The sequence below is a fragment of the Petromyzon marinus genome, chromosome 45 (assembly GCF_048934315.1).
Source record: "Petromyzon marinus isolate PM22_M1 ecotype Great Lakes invasive population chromosome 45, UKy_Petmar_22M1.pri1.0, whole genome shotgun sequence".
In the NCBI taxonomy this organism is placed as follows: Eukaryota; Metazoa; Chordata; class Hyperoartia; order Petromyzontiformes; family Petromyzontidae; genus Petromyzon; species Petromyzon marinus.
This window is the reverse complement of record NC_133711.1, coordinates 6,063,975-6,077,668: the sequence shown is the minus strand read 5'-3', so window position 1 is coordinate 6,077,668 and position 13,694 is coordinate 6,063,975. Positions and strand designations below refer to the sequence as shown.

The 13,694-nt window shown below is 59.6% G+C and overlaps 1 protein-coding gene across 5 annotated transcripts in view; it reads right to left on the bottom strand.

Annotated features, from left to right (window-relative positions):
- LOC116952115 (uncharacterized) overlaps positions 1-13,694 on the bottom strand; it is a 108,035-nt gene that overhangs the window by 11,500 nt on the left and 82,841 nt on the right. For all 5 annotated transcript variants that reach the window (XM_076074047.1, XM_076074052.1, XM_076074049.1 and 2 more), the window contains 4 exons: positions 12,665-12,780; positions 10,794-11,106; positions 4,755-8,329; positions 1,187-1,692 (listed from right to left, as the gene is read on the bottom strand). In XM_076074047.1, the coding sequence (XP_075930162.1) occupies positions 1,187-1,692; positions 4,755-8,329; positions 10,794-11,106; positions 12,665-12,780 (4,510 nt within the window). The remainder of the gene's footprint in view (positions 1-1,186; positions 1,693-4,754; positions 8,330-10,793; positions 11,107-12,664; positions 12,781-13,694) is intronic.

Here is a 13,694-nt window from a genome sequence, read left to right as displayed (position 1 = left end):
GCCTGGTCACCAATAACTGTGCAAACCACCTCCCACCACCGCCCGCGCCTGCCCCCCCCCCCCAATCCATTTAAATTCCAGCTCTGAGAATGTAAAACATCGGTGTGGTTGTCATGTAAACGAACGGTACTATATTCAGAAGGGCTGATCACTTCAAGTAGTCCTGTGACATCCGCTGTGGATTTGGGAAGAAAAATGCAACAAAAACAACATGTACACGATAATCGGGCCTCGGTGGCCGCCCTCGCTCCCGAAAGCGGAGACAAAGTCCACGTTCGGACGCTGCGCTTGCTTGGGGGGTTCAGAGTTCGCGAGCGCTGTCCCCCGGTTTAACGGCAACGTCCGGTGACGTTGGCACAGGGGGCCGTCCACGGAGCGCCACGGTGCGACGCCAGGGGCACGTTTGGCACGGCGCTGGCACACGACGACCCGGCCACAAACGGCAGCTCAACGAAGTGGCTTATCAAGTGGAAATTTATCGCAGCCAAATACTCTTAAACGCATGATGTCGATTTTAAACGTGGAGGGAAAAACCGGAGGGCTCGGAGAAGAATCCACGCTACCACGGGGAGAGCACGCCAACTCCAAATATACAGCAGGTGTCACGGTCAGGATCGAACCCACGACCTCCTGTATACCAGGCGAGGTCATTAACATTTCGCCACTGCGGCGCATGGGGAGGGCCCGGCACTGTTAGCGAGTGGTGTGGCGAGCACTGCAAATGCACGGATGATAGGGGTGGTGATGGTAATGGTTTTGAGTCTGATAATGGCTGCAATGGTGGTTATAATCATAATGATCATCATATTGACAGTAATGGTTATGACGATGTGGATGCAAGCAGTAGGGCATGATAACGATATTGACCAGGATGATTGTTATGATGATGATGATGGTAGTAATGGTGACGATGTTGATTACAATTGGCGATGATGGTAATGATGCAAGCGGTACAGATGATAATACAATGGTGGTTATGACAGCGGTTGTTACGGTGGTGATGACAACAGCGGTACGGATCATTTAACAATTACGATTGTCACGACAACGACAGCGGTCAGGGTGACGACAGCAGCACGACGATGGAAGCCGACGGTTGCGATGATGTGGAACGATGTTCGATGACGAGCACGTGCCGCGCCCCCCCCCTCCCCACCACCCCCCCCCCCCCCCCCCACCCCCCGACCTGTGTGCGTGAACGTGTGCCGCCGCAGGGCGCTGGTCTTGGTGAAGGTGCGGGGACACTCGGGGCAGCGCAGCTTCCCTTCCGCTCCCGTTCCCCCCGCCGAATCCTCCTCCTCCTCCTCCTCGTCGTCGTCGTCGACGTCCTCGCCCGCCAAGGAATCCTCCCTCTCGCTGCCGGCTGGGAAATCGGCGGCGCCGACGCCGCCGCAATCGCCGCCGCAATCGCCGCCGTCTTCGGACGGGCGCCCGCCCGGGGGTGTATCGAGGACGGCGGAGGACTTTCTGCGATTGTTTTTCCGCTGGCGCTTGGCGATCGGTGGCGGGAAATCGGAAGCGGCGGCCGTGACTGCGGCCGCGATCGGGCCTGCGATCGGAGGCGAAGATGGCAGCCGCCAGACGTCGCTGCCGCGGTCGACGGCGGGCTCCGCCGATTGCCGTCTGTCCGACGAGTCGCCGCCGCTCCTCGCGGAGGGAAACGCGTCCGGACTTGCCGAGCGGCGCTCCGAGCTGAACGACGGCACGGGAAGGTCACGGGGACGAATGGAGATACGCACAATTACAGCGATGTGCAAATTATAATTATAGCGATGTGCAATTACGGCGATGTGCAAACCTTGGCGACTTGAGTTTGATTCCCGTCCACCGGATAATAATATCAAGGCGGCGAGCGTTGTCCGCAACCAGCGCTGACGACTTTATTGAGCTATCACTTGTGGCCAGGTCGCTTCTGAAAAATAAGTTAATGCCTCAGTGGGCTTTGCCTGGTTTAGTTGTATCTGTAGTTGTATCTGTAGTTGTATCTGTAGTTGTATCTGTAGTTGTATCTGTAGTTGTATCTGTAAGTGTTTGGGCGGTTTGTACTTTGCACTACCAACGTGTTTTTGCATTGTTTGTTATTGTAACGTTCTGAACCCGCACCTACTGGACCTCTGTGAAGAAGAGCTTCAGAGCTCATCGGATTCCTCCAGTAAAAATACAGATTCTGATTCTGCTGTTGCAACAACTTCCCCCGTTCACTCAAACGTCGAGTTGATTTTGTGTAACCAGCTGACAACTTTGAAAAAGAGACAAGCGAGAGTCGCTTCTGCAAGTGCAATCCCGGGGCTATTGGAATGCACAAATACAAATTAAGGCGAGAGTTGGGAGAGAGAGTTCGGACTGCGGCCCGGCGTCACAAGTAAACGTCTCGGACAGCGACCCCTCCCGTCGAACCTCCGTGCTTTTCAACCTTCCACGCAGCCAACGGTCGACCACCGACCGAATCGGAACCGGGCCACGTGGCCGATGCGGCCACCCGACGCGCCAGGCGGCGCGTCGAGAGATTCGGCGGCCTGCGAGCGGTGCGGCCACGATTCCCAAACCACCGACCGCCACATCGTAAACATTCCGCCGCTGCCGCTGCCTTCACTCCTTTTAAAGAGGAACGGACGAGATACGCTCAGCTTGTGAACACACAATTGAGTGGAGAACAACATCTAAAATTACACCTTTGATCGGCTGTTATTAACCCATACGAAAGAAGAAGTCTGCCACGTGTGTGTGTGTGTGAGATCACCGATGTTGAGTAAATTTGTGGGTAATTTATTTCAGATTTGGCAAATGCGGAGCAAGGACGCTGGGCGCACACAACGGGCAACTCCAGAGAACGCCGACAGGGGGACCTTTAACATCCGCTGGTGAAGCGACCGTAAAAATAAACGAGTCGTTAAACCCGCACACCACTCGACACAGCACATGTAGTGAGGTTTGTCACGTAAACAAAACGCATGCCAATTCGTTACTAGTTCAGCGCACACCGGTTGTGTGTTGGAGAGTAAACTCGGATTTTAGATGTTGTGGGTTTCACTCTCCAACACACCGGTGTGCTGAACCAGTAACGAATTTGCACGTTTTGTTTACGTGAAAAACCTTACTCATTGGACTGTAAATTTCGATTTAAAGCTTTCGTGACTGCAAGGATTCATCTTCTTTGGTTCTTTCGGTAAAGTCATGTAGAATGAGATTATTATTTTATTCATTGGACTGTGTCGGGTGGTGGCGGGTGTCACGACACATTTATATTTACCCGGTGCGTTGGAGAGTAAACCAATCACCACCACATTTACAATTCGAGTACCGTGTCGTTTCGCACGGCAATTAACAACCAGTCTTATCAGGTGACAGCCAGAATTGCGAACTTCCGCATCAATCGGTAACCGCTCCCACCATCAGGCAATGTCACCGCCCATGACGCTGTGTGTGTGTGTGTCTGTGTGTGCGTGTGTGTGTGCACGTGTGTGTGTGTGCGCGTGTGGGGAGCGGTAGTGTAGCAGTTAGCACACTGCACTATGAACCCGGTGACACGGGTTTCTCATTCCCGCTCACGGCCAACACCAGTAACGATTATCTTAACCGGTCCTGGGCCTCCCCTAGGTCGACTCAGCCTCAAAAGAGTACCTGGGAAGACAAAGGCGGCCGAGCGTGGTGCTGGCCACCCACCCCCTCGTGTGCCGTGCCGACCTTCATAGGTGCACTTGCCCCAACAGTCTGTTCAGGCCCACACGGGGGAATCTTTTTTTTCCTTTGTGTGCGTGTGTAAGCCTTCATCCAGCAGCGGATTAACCCAAGTTGCTGCACATAATAACAGCGACGGTTTGAGTGGCCGCCGCGTGTACGAATGACAACCTCCCCCCCCATCCCCCCATTCCGTTGGGACTGGACGAATTTAACCTCGCCTCGGCAATTCTCGGTCCGAAAAACACAAACAGAACCTTTGAAATGTGACGTCCTGTTCAGGGTCGCCCCCCACCCCACCCCGCACGGTGGTTATTTAATTCAAATGTCAACATTTAGAACTCGCGTTCACAAAGAGCGTGGAACAGTGGACGCCTCGAAACGACTTATTATCCATGATAAGAGTCTTTTTTGGGTTAGATCGCGTAAATATAAATGTGCCGTTAAACACGGCCAACATCCGACACAGCCAATGAGTAAGGTTTGTCACGTAAACAAAACATCACAATTCGTACTAGCACTGAGCACACCGGGTGTGTTGCAGAGTAAACCCACAACATCTACTATTCGAGTTTACTCTCCAACACACAACCGGTGTGTGCGGAACTATTCACGAATTGGCACGTTTTGTTTTCGTGACAAACCTTACCAATTGGCCGGGTGGTGGCGGGTTTGAACGACACATTTATATTAACGCGCTAGAACCAGACAAATAAACCCCCCCCTCTTACGGATGATATTGGTCGCGAAAGCCTACAGGTTAAATAAAATAAAACGTATTTAATAAAACATTTCTCCACTATTCTCCCCTAGCCCCAAATTCCCGGTACCTTTTCCCCGTTCCTACATCCTTGCTCAACTCAAAATTTGCGCTGGTTCTCTCATCCGCTGGACTACCTACCGTGTGTTCAGTCGCCGGCTTTGGATCATCCTCCCCTTCGTATCTTTCCACCACCTAGCGATCTCATTTGCCGGCTCATTCGATACATTTTTTGCGTATTTAAAAACCCGTCATGAAAAACCAAAACCCCGCGAAATACCACAGCCGGCGATAAAACAAATAAAATTAAACTTACACTTGCGCGGGCACCTCCACGACGGAGGATGCCTCTGCGTCCCGCAAGGGTCCACTCGACGCCGCCGCCGCTGCCGCCTTCGCCACCGCCACCGGGGGCACCATCCCCCTCGTCGCGCCGCCGCGGCAGCCGATGAAAAGCCGCGAGAGTTCCGCCAGCGCCTGCAGCTCCTTCCCTCCGGATTCCTCGCCGCCGACGCCGACGCCGACGCCGCCGCAATCGCCGCCGTACCCCAGCGAGCCGGCCGCAAGCGACGCCAGCTGCATCAGCGGGTGGCACGCGGCGTCGCCAAGGCCTCCCTCGGCGGCCGCCGCCCAGGCGCAACGCGAGCCGGCAGCGAACGCCTCCCCGGGGCCCGGCCTCTCCGGCGCGGCCATGCGGCTGTGCTTGGTGGCCAGCTGGGCGAGGCAGTGCGAGGCGTTCTTCCGCGCCAGCTCCTCCTTGCCCGCCGTCGCCACGGCCGATCCGGCCGTTGTTCCGTTCGCTCCGGCGGCGGCCGTCGTGGCGCAGTCCCGCCGCTTCGGCAGCGACAGGTCGATGGGCTCCATGTTGTCGTCGTCGTCGTCGTCGCCGTCGACTTTGATGCCGACGCCGCCGCCGTCCCACGGCGGGCAGTACTCCGTCTTCACCGTCACGGCGGGGATGCTGGCGGAGCGCGCAGGCCGGAACGCCGAACCCGCGGAGAACACCGACAGCCGGGAGTAGCCGGCCGGTAACAGCAGCCCGTTCTTGAGCGAGCGCTGGGCGGCGGAGATGGTAGCCGCGCTGGGCTTGGCGCCGTCCACGAATCGACACCCTCCGTTTTCCACGGCGTAACCACCACCACCACCACCACCGCGGCCGCCGTCTGCCACCTCCCCCTCTTCTTCTTCTCCTCCTCCTCCCCTGGTTCCGTTGACGTGCACGCGTTCCATCTTTGGCATAACCACCGGTGCCGCCGTTTTACCCGTCGAGTCGGCAGGAGCCGGCGGTGCCGGCGGCGGGTCGACGTAGGTGACCCAGTGCGACGCGTCGCCCCCGGACGCCGCCACGGCCTCGGCGTGATGGCTCTGCACGTGCCGGTACACGTTGCTGCGCGTCGAGAAGATGTTGCGGCACTGCCGGCACCGGTACGGCTTGTGCCGCCCCCCGAGCCCGGCGCCCCGAGGCCGTCTCCCTCGCACCTTCGCCACCGCCACGGCGAGCTCCCCAACATCGTCGGCCGGCACCCTCCCGGTCGCGCCGACGCCGATGCCGCCCTTGCCGTTCTCCGTCGGCCAGCCAGATTCCGGCGGCCGCCCGTTCGCCGGCAGGATTCGCGAGTCGGGCTCGACGGCGATCTTTGAGCCGCCGCCGCCGCCGACTTGACGGTAAACGCCGGTGCTCAAGAAGCCGTTGGGCAGAGCGCCGGCGACGAGAGGCAGCAGCGGCGCGTCGTCGTCGTCGTCGTCGCCGCCGCCGCCGCCGCCACGCGACACCGCGGGCCGCTCGCGTTTCACCGCGGAGCCGGCGTGAGCCCTGGCCACGGCCGCCCCGAGGACGCCCGGCGAGGCCAGGAGCTCGATCCGGACGTCGATGTCGGGCCGCGCCGTGAGGCCGTGCCGGCGCTTGAGGTGGCGCTCGCAGTTGGCCTTGAGCGTGAACGGGTAGAGGCAGACGCGGCAAGCGAAGGGCCGCTCGCGCCCGTGGCGGTCGCGCAGGTGGCGGAGCAGCGCCGCGCGGTCTGGAGCCGCGTGCCGGCACACGGCGCACTGCGACCCGACGCCGACGACGCCGGCGGACGGCGCCGCCGGTTCCACACGCTGCCCCGTCATCGCCATCATCGCCGCCACCGCCTCCTCCTCGTCCTCCCGCCGCCGCCGTAGCAGCAGCAGCTGCTGGGCCTCCCCGGCGCCGGCGGCGGTGTCGCCGTTACCGCCGTTGCCGCCGTTACCGCCTCTCTCCTCCTGCTTCACCTCGCGCCCCAGGAAGCGTTCGGCGTTCTCGGCCCAGCAGAACGAGTCGGTCGCCTCGAGCACGCGCCGCAGGTTCGGCGATGGCTTGCGCTCCGTCGGGCGGAACGAGCGGGCGGAGGGCTCCGACAGTTCGGCGCCGGCGCCGCCGCCGCCGCCGCCGCCGCAGCCGGCGCCGTCCAACGCCGACACGACGCCCTGCTCCAGCACCCTGCGCAGTATCTCCTGCGCCCGGCGGCCGTCCGCCCTGCAGGGCGAGCGCGCGTCCTCCCGGTGCGGCAGCAGGCCGCCCGACGACGGAAGAGGCGGCAGCGGCGGCAGCACGACCGGCTCGCCGGCGCCCGTCATGGCCGCGGCCACGGGCCGGATGAGCCGCAGGGGCGGCGGCGGAGGCGGCGCCGCCGCCTCCGCCGCCGGGTACTGCCGCCGCCGCTGCTGCTGCTGCTGCTGCTGCGCCGACGACGCTGCCGAGGACGCGTCCTCGGCAGCGTCTGTCGGGGAGGCGCAGCGAGCGGCCAGCGGCGGCGGTGGAGGGGGCGGCTTCGGCTTCAGCTGCGGCATCGGGCGCAGGCGGGCCGCCGGGCGCGGCGCCAGCGACGGCGGGAGCTCGCCCTCCTCCCCCCTCGGCGGGGCGACCTTGGAGAGCGGCGGCGGAGGCGGCGTCAGAAACGGGGCGGCCCCCGAGGGCGACGGCTCGGCCGTCCCCACGTCCACCAGCGCGCGATCGCACATCTCCGTCAGCTTGGACACGGGGTTGGTTTCGCCGGTTCCGTCGCCGCCGCCGCCGCCGCCGCGCCCGTGCTGCTGCTGCTGCTGGCGCTGCTGCTGCCGCCCGCCGCCGCCGGCGCAGCCCAGCTCGGAGGCCGACTCGCACACGATGGGCACCACCACCATGCTGCTGTCGGGACGGATGATGAAGCCCTTCTGCGGGGAAGGGTCCCCGTCGTCGGGACACGGCGACGGCTGCCCCGGCCTCGGGCGCCGGGCGGCGCCGGCAGCGGCGGCGCGGACGGTGAACTCGGCGCCGCGCAGCACGACGCCGCCTTGCACCAGCGAGACGGCGCCGTCCCCCTCCACTTGCGCGTGCCGCACCGCCGCCTGCTGCTGCTGCTGCTGCTGCTGGTGCTGATGGTGCTGATGGTGCTGTTGCACCAGCTGCAGCTGTTGCATCACCGTGCCCTGGCGCGAGCGGCCAGGGTTGGGCCGCTTGGGCCTCTGCTCGGGCGACGCGACGGGGCACAGCGACAGGAGGCCCAGGAAGACGGCGGCGCCCGACGGAGCCTCGCTGGGCGACGGGGACTGCGGCTGCGCCGGCGGAGGGGAGAGGCGAGCCGACGGCTTCTCGCGCTTCGCCGGTGTCGCCGCGCCGTCGTTTTCCAGAGAAGGCCGCAGGTTCAGCGACGCCAGGAACGAGAGCTGCTCGACGGGGCCGTCGTCCACGTCCACCGTGGCAGGGGCCGCAGGCGCGGGGGCGGGGGGGAGCCGCTTTGCCGAGCGCTTGCTGGGCGTGCGCGCCGACGCCGGGTGGCGGATGTCGCGGTGGAGGGAGAGCGCCGCCATGACCGGGAAGGCCTTGCCGCAGTCGTCGCACACGAAGCGGTGGTAGCGGCTGATGCAGCGTCGCACGTTCCGCTCGCACCACACCTGCACCGCGGGGAGGAGGAGGAGGCGGGAGATGGAGTGGGCTCAGCGCGGGACTCGCGTGTGGGGGGGGGGGGGGGGGAGGGGGGGGGGGGCGCCTTCCGCGGTGCGATGGCCAGCACGCTTGACGTGCAATCCGGAAGGTTCACCGATCCGTTCGATTATCCCGGACGCAGCGGTAGAAACGGCGGAGCAAAACTCTGGAACTGTTACGTCATTCAGCGTCGCATCAGCAGAATCGGGCTCACTTGAACCAGCGCTGGCGGACCGCCAGATGTTTATAGGCAAGGATCATCCCCCCACCCCCCTCCTTGTTAGACACGGCTTCTCGTTTGATGCAAAAGCTAAATACACACGCCAACATAAGCATCGTCCCTAAAGAAGAGAGAGTTGTGGTGGGCAGCAGAGGGCAGTGCAGCCAAATCCAAAATCGTTCTGGTACCCCTCTAAGCTCCCACGTGTCTACACTCCCCACATCCCTCACACAACACACACTACACACACTGCACCCACACACACCACACATACTGCACACACACACTTTACGCACTACACACGCTATATATGCACACACACACCACACACACACACTACACACACCCCACACACACACACACTGCACACACCACACACACTACATATGCACACACAACAACCGCCATTCGCCACTAAGTGGCGGTGACGTCACCACGACGCTTGTGCCAGGCCATGTGCACCCTGAGGCCACGTGAAGTGTCGAACGCCCGCTGGCAGGAGGTCACGGGGCAGACCCAGGTGCCACGGGTCGACTGACTGAGATGACTGGCTGATGCACCACCTGTGCCCCCTACTGTGCCAACCTGCTGTGCTTTAGCCACCCGTTGTTGTGAGCGTCGCTCACACACCACACTACATACACACACATGCCACACCCCACACACACACTACACACACTACACTACACACACACTGCACACACCCCACACACTACACACACCACACACTACACACACCACACACTACACTACACACACCCCACACACACCACACACACACCACACTACACCCCACACACCACACTACACACACCACACACACCACACACACACAAATGAAAGGGGCAGCGGTCGAGGAGCGGGTGAACGTAGGTGATAAGGAACGCACCAAGCAACAAAACGTACTCGCGAATAAACCAAAAAATGAATCCAGTTAATGCTCCATTTTTTTCCGGGGACAAATCTGGAGGATGGGGGGAGGGGGGGGTCGGATAAAAACAACTAAAGCAGGGTCAATGCAAAATGCATGTAAATTAGGATTTACAAAGTGTCGCTTGTTTGTTAATCCGCGTTACGTAGAATGAGGGCGGGGGTCAAGATGTTGCACATCGCCGGAGCGGTTGGCGCAGTGGTTGGCGCGACAGATCCCTTGGCGGCCGACTTGCGGTGCGCTGAACTTCTTTCGCGCTGTACGCAGACAGCCGTGCTAAGCGGAGGTGCGGCGGGGCGGGTGGGTGGGTGGAGGAGCTAAACGCGCAAGATGAACCCGGCGACGAACATCTGAACCCGCTCCCGGACCTCACCCTAGGTCGACTCAGCCTCATACGAGTAACCTGGAAGTCGTCCCAACAAATCCGTTACTAAAACTACAAGACTTATTATTATTATTTTTCCCGCCAGGAAAGGCCCCACTGAGCTATGCGGCCATCACAAGTGACAGCTCAACGTAAGTGGCTCATCATCGCGGGGAAATTTACAGCGGCCGAGTTTGTCTGAACGCGCGACGTTCGTTCGAAACGTGGAGGGGAAAAAGCGGAGGACCTGGAGAAAAATCCACGCGACCACGCGGGGAGAGAGAGACAGAGAGAGAAAGACGCGTGATAACTCCATAAAGGCAACCACGGGGGGGGGGAGGTCTTTGCCTGATCTGTGTGTCCGCGTACATCCCCGGAATTCTCGCCGAAGAGCGGTTGCCTTCGCTCGAGCACCGACCCGCTGTGCCCCCTGACCAGCGAGGAGCAGCGAGCGTGGGCCCCCCGCGACGGGCCTCGCTTTGGCCCTGCCGGGTCCTTCGGTCGACTCCTCCACGCCGGCCGCACTTTAACCCCACCCAGCCCACAAAACGCGACCTGCCCATCGACCGACTGCGGTGAACCCACTTACGCTGCTGCAGGTGGACCGGGATTTACAAAAACTTCCGCCGTTGTTTCAACCGCCACGACCGCACGTTTAAGGTTCGAAATACAGAACAGTTCACGTATTTCTCGAACTGCGGCATGGTTGGAAGAACTTGGGACACGCAGATATAGACAAATACGCACAGACGAGGGACAGGTACATGTACCAATGCAGACACAAATAATACATCGAACGAGCGACAGGGCGAGCGCGTGAACAAGCAAGCGAGCGAGCGAGCGACAGGGCGAGCGCGTGAACGAGCGAGCGAGCGACAGGGCGAGCGAGCCAGCGCGCGAGCACGGGGGTTCCCATGCCTGTGCGATCTTGGGGAACTTGTCGCAGCTGAAGTCGATGAAGCTGAGGTCGCGGAAGCCAACGGGCACGGAGTTCGCACCCGCCTGCCCGTGTCCCACCGTCGCGTGGATCCCCTCCGCTCCCTCCACCCCGACCGAGAACTGAACTGCGTTGGCCGTGTAGGAGGAGGACGACGACGAGGACGAGGACGAGGAGGAGGAGGAGGAGTCGACGCCGTTGGCCGTGCCGTTCTCGTGCTGCCGGCGGGCACTCGAGTCGTGCCGCAGGAAGCTGCGCGGCGTGCGGACCGACGGCGCGTTGCAGTGGCGGCACCTGCGGGGCGGACGCCGGCACACGGGAGGCACGCGGATGAGACAAAGATCCCCCGTGTAGCCTTCAGCTGTTGGGACAAGTCAGCCAGTTGCACCTCGTAAGGTCGGAAAGGCACACGGAAGGGGGGGGCCAGCCCCACGCACGGCTGCCTTTGTCTCCCCAGTACTGATGTTTGCACACCGTGCCAGGGGAGGTCCAGGTCCGTTTGGGATTTTCGTCACCGGCGTTGGCCGTGAGCGCGAATCGAACACGGGTCGGCGGGTTCGTAGCGCAGTGCGCCAATCACCCGTGCCACCGCTCCCCGTACGCAGATTGGGCAGCGGATGTGCACGTGACACGCACGGCACATTTGGACGCGCGCACTTAAAAAGGTTCATCGATTCCCCCATCGATGTCGTCCACCAGACTGAGACCGCTTGTGTTTGCAGTCGAAACGTCGTGAGAATTTTATTGTGTTATATATAAATTATTATTTTATTGTTTCCCTTCAACGTGACTTTACCCGAAAGAACCAAGAATACGAGACCGTTTCGTTTTAATCAGTGCTGTGTTTTCAAGCACCCCACTGTAGTTCCCAACAAGGCCCACCGATTCACTCGCTCACCCACCCACTCACCACGCTGCAGGTCACAACAGTGCTGATCCAGCTTGGAATTCCCTCCCATTGTATATGTTCCCAAGCTCTGATAACGTTGCTCAAATTCACTATTTAATCTCTAATCTTTTACAATTCTGACAGTGCTGTTTGTTGCTGTCCGTGTTATGCTTTGGCCCTTTGGGGCTGTGCTCATCAATCGCACTAAAATTATATTAATTAAAAGCACTATATATATAGATGGGGCATGTAATGTTATCACATTGATACATATTGGCAGATAAATAAACAGCGATGATACAAACAAACACACAAATGCACAGATACGTTCAAAAATCTATACTTTTTAAAAATCAGATTGTAGTGGAGCACAGGCCCATAATGCTAGGGGGCCAGCGACAAACAGCACTCTCAAAGTTACAAGAGCGAAAGCGTGTAAGGCGTTTCTTGAATTGAGCGAGGTTATATCGGCATGGGATACGCAGATAACAATAAATTACACACACACGCAAGGAACACGCATTTTACACAGGCAGACAGAATGAAACATTTCCCGTGCCTCCGATGAACAGATGCGCTTCTGCAGCCGTCTGGAACGCTCTTCCTTCCGATATCACGAAGCCAATGGAGCTATGCACTTTTAAATCATCTAGATTGAAAATTCATTTATTCAGAACTGGTTGTTGTCCTTAGTTTGTCGTCCTTCACCTGCATCTCCGATTAGCACGGTTGGCTACGTACGGCGCGACAGAAGTTCAACATACACACGTTGACACACGGTCAGACAAACAGCCCAACGCACGGTAACATGGACAGACGAACGCATGGCAACACGGGCAAACGGACGGATGGACAGATCGACACAATGGACAAATGAGACAGCCAAACACATGCACGCTCGGCCCGACGGACGGACGGACGGACAGAGACAGACGAACACACGGCCACGTGAACCCACAGCACCTGAGCTGTGCGGGTGGGGAGTGTGTGGCAAGGTGCGAATCCACTCCGAGCTCACAGACGAACGCCTTGAGGCAGACGGGACAGTGTCTGGAGTCTTCGCCAACTTCCAGGCTCATCTGCACTCGCGCGCACCGCACACAAACACACGCACGCAGAGCGATCGTCTCCCGTGAGCCTTCCCAACCCCACCACCCACCTCCGCCTCCCTTTGTCTAAACGAAGAGGGGGGGGGTAAAAATAAAAAAACACTTCGGCCCTGGCGATCCCCACGTGGAAGAACAAGCAGCCCATTCGTCGCAAATGATTATTCACGACGCGATACACGCTCAGGATTGCGCGCGCGTGCGTGTGGAGCGGCAGTGGAGCGGTTAGCGTGCCGCGCCGCGAACCCGAAGACCCGAGTTCGATTCCCGTTCACGGCCAACACCGATGACGGTTATCTGAACCGGTCCTGGGCCTCCCCTAGGTTGTCTCAGCCTCAAATGAGTACCTGGTTGCGGTGTGTCGTAAACTTCGTCACTGGGGACACAAAGGTGGTCGAGCGTGGCGCTGGCCACCCACCCCCCTCGTGTGACATGCCGGCCTTCATAGGTGCTTCTCGCTAACAGCACTTGCCCCGAGAGTCTGTTAAAGGCTAAACTAGTGAGAATTGATAATTTACTGCTCAATAAGAAAATATTATTCAAACGACGTTGCTGCTGTAATGTTTTTATCCGGCCTGGCGGCTCAGTGGTAGGGGGAGAGGGGGGGGGGGGTGACTCAGCACCCCACTTTGGGGGTCCATAAAACCAGCTACTACTTTGTGGGGGGGGGGGGGGGGTGGGGAAGGACACAGCGGTTACCCAATGGATAAGGGAATCAACTCAAATCATCGACGCACGTGGGTGTCCGTGTACTAGAGTAGACTCCCCCCCCCCCGCCCTGCAAGACTAGCAGGTGGTGAATGAAGCAGATTACTGACCCATTCATATGGATTTTATTTAAAAGCGTCATCTTCCCTTTTGTTCAATTGCTCCGGTTCTGCTTTAAC